We start from the raw sequence: 2893 nt of genomic DNA, 5'->3' as shown, positions 1-2893 counted from the left end.
TGTGATACTTTAAAAAATATGAGCAAACTGGAATTTGTTTAGTGATGAGGTATGAAAACGGTGAAGGTGAAACTGAGAAATGATGAAAGGAACTGAGAATATTTCAGACGGAGAAGACATCCTAAGAGAGATGCTTATCTGGCATATACTACTATGGAGTGATGAGAGATCCCGTGAGTGACCTCATAGTACAGAAAGGCAGTCTGTGGTTGAAAGACATTTGTCCGTGGTAGTTAGAACTACCCTAGAAATGCCACAGAAAATTTCAATGAGAGACTAAACAAATAAGAAGCATACTGCAGCACAGGACAGAGGGATGGTCAGGAATTGAATCTCATTCATCTTTCTATCCAGGGCTTGTTATTTACTCAGTGGATAATCATGAATCGTGTACATGCAGACCTGTTATTTCTTGCCTCAACTCGCCCATGTGTTTGTCCCTCCAGTGTCAGTTCCTGCCACACATCGCAGAGATGACCAGAGACAGACTAGTCCTTAGGTTTTGCTCATGGACTCAGATGCTTTCCCATTTCATCTAGATGTGTACTCTTTCTCAGGTTCAATAATTATATTACATCACCATTTTCACCATGTCTGCATAAAGTCTCTACTTATTTTCCTTTAAACGGACTCCCCTTTTAATGTAAATAAATGTATCCTGAAAGGAAACTTTATATAACTATGGAAGACAAATTAACAAGTGGTAATAAAGTGTTAAAGACATGTTAATATAAAGCTGGAGACTTCTTTATTAATGTAATTAGAATATGTAAGAAAGAAAGAAAAAGGAGGTAACTTTCTCAGTTGGGATTCAGTTCTAGTATTCACCTCCCATCTTAAATCATTTTGAGTATCGCTCATCCTTTTGATGAAATGGTCTAAGTCTATGGCAGCATGTTTTTAATACCCACGGAGCTGAAATCTTTGGATCTGGGATATAATGCAGAAAAAAATATTTTGTTGTGACATATTCTGTAGACTTTCCCTTTCACACCAAACTCCTCTGGCTTGTATTCGACATCCATTTGTTCCATGTCCTTTACTGTAGTGTTTGACTTGAACTGATGACTTTTCCCCCTCATTAGCACTTCTATTATGAAAGCTGCTGACCTATTAATTTGTTTGTGTTGCAGCTTTGATATCCCAGAGTCCTCAGCATTTCATTCCACTGAAGCCACACTATTGATGACAAAGATCCTGTTTCTTTTTGCGTTTTGTTTGTTTGTTTGTTTGTTTTGTTTTTATTTGGCTGCATTCCCCCCTGCAGTGGAACTTGGAGTCTTATCCACTGGACCTCCAGGGAAGTCCCCTAAGATTCTACTTTGAATACTTACTTGCTTTCTCTAGATACACTCTGACTAGTTACTGATCATAAAAGTTTTGTTTAGGATAGCTGTTGGAGGTGAATCTGTTCTGTATAATCCAGGAAAAGACCTATCACTGAAAGTGTAAATTCCATTCTCACATTAGCCTTGTTTTTTTGAATCGTGCTGTGTGTGTGAGAAAAAGGCAAAATAATTAATGGCAGGGTCTTGCATGCAGAGGGGGATCAATTTTTTTGTGCTGAACATTCTGATGATAAATGCTAAATCTAATGTGTGTCTATGATTTTACCCCATTACGGATGGAATTCTGCAACTTCCAGGGACTGTGGGATAGTACATAAAGAACGTAGGCCTCTTGCAGCCAGTTAAGCCGACTGTGCTCTTTTCCCCATGGGGGCCCAGTGTGCAGTGGCTGCAAACAGCAGTGTCCTCGGTAGTGTATGCAGCCTGTTGCCTGTACAGGTTGCCCTAAGGGACCGTGGAGACAGCCCTTTTCCAGGGACATTAATGACTGGCATGCTGTCCCCAATCTAGGCTCCAGACAGGTATGCGTGGTGCCTTCGGAAAGCCCCAGGGCACAGTGGCCAGGGTCCACATTGGCCAAGTCATAATGTCCATCCGCACCAAGCTGCAGAACAAGGAACATGTGACTGAGGCCCTCCGCAGGGCCAAATTCAAGTTCCCTGGCCGCCAGAAGATCCACATCTCCAAGAAGTGGGGATTTACTAAGTTTAACGCGGATGAATTTGAAAACATGGTGGCAGAAAAGCGGCTCATCCCGGATGGCTGTGGGGTCAAATACATCCCTAATCGTGGCCCCCTGGACAAATGGCGGGCCCTGCACTCGTGAGAGCCTTTGGTGCTGTCCCCTCCTTACTTGTGCCCATGAATAAATCCTCCTTTTCTGTCAAAAAAAAAAAGAACGTAGGCCTTTGAGTCTGACAAGCTGAGTATGAGTTTAAACTCCCAGCTAATGAACTATGAGGCCCTGGACTAGTTGGTGAAATGTTCTGTGCTTTGCTTTTTCAGACTATGAAATAAAAATGTCTTCATGTGTTGTCAGGAGGCATCTCAACATATGTGCCAATGCCTTTCAATTGAACCTCGTTTAATACCTGTAGGGGGTTACATAGTAGGTCTAAATTCCTGCACTTCTCAGAGTGGTACACAAAAAGACTAATGCAAAGGATCTTGGAAGGATAGTTGGCAAATATTAAATATTCACCCTGTGGCAGAGGAACTAAAGGAACCTCAGAAAATTAACCCTATGTGAAAAGTAAGGTTGCTATTCATCACTTCTGAAATGTGAAAACACAATGGACTTATCATTAAGCGCTATTTTAAAAAGGGCTGTTTACCAGTATTTAAATAACCAGTGTAAACTGCATTTGTAGAAATCATATCCTCCAAAGAGGGAACTATGTTATTTTTCTTCTTTTTTTTAATTACCAAAGACTTACCTTTTTTGACCCTATTTAATAATATCTAATTCTTAAGAAAACAACATGTAAAAAGAGGATGAAAACAAAATATGAATTATATTCAGCCTTCTAAAATGCCCATGAGTG

At 40.5% G+C, this 2893-nt stretch overlaps 1 protein-coding gene and 1 non-coding gene across 2 annotated transcripts; both read left to right on the top strand.

The window, feature by feature from the left end:
- Window positions 1–1680: 1680 nt before the first annotated feature.
- On the top strand, window positions 1681–1815 carry LOC130839471 (small nucleolar RNA SNORA70). Its single transcript, XR_009049860.1, has one exon. It is a non-coding gene; the product is annotated as a small nucleolar RNA SNORA70 (small nucleolar RNA).
- A 23-nt stretch (window positions 1816–1838) lies between these two features.
- On the top strand, window positions 1839–2245 carry LOC130838980 (60S ribosomal protein L10-like). Its single transcript, XM_057712740.1, has one exon. The coding sequence runs from the start codon at window positions 1873–1875 to the stop codon at window positions 2173–2175; it is 303 nt and encodes a 100-aa protein (XP_057568723.1). The 5' UTR covers window positions 1839–1872; the 3' UTR covers window positions 2176–2245.
- The last annotated feature ends 648 nt before the right edge of the window (window positions 2246–2893 follow it).

Source organism: Hippopotamus amphibius, chromosome 16 (assembly GCF_030028045.1).
Source record: "Hippopotamus amphibius kiboko isolate mHipAmp2 chromosome 16, mHipAmp2.hap2, whole genome shotgun sequence".
Lineage (NCBI taxonomy): Eukaryota > Metazoa > Chordata > Mammalia > Artiodactyla > Hippopotamidae > Hippopotamus > Hippopotamus amphibius.
This window is presented reverse-complemented; position numbering and strand designations above follow the sequence as displayed.

What these genes read in the sequence shown, in the direction of transcription:
- LOC130838980 (XM_057712740.1), top strand. Translation starts at nt 1,873, where the DNA reads ATGCGTGGTGCCTTCGGAAAGCCCCAGGGCACAGTGGCCAGGGTCCAC.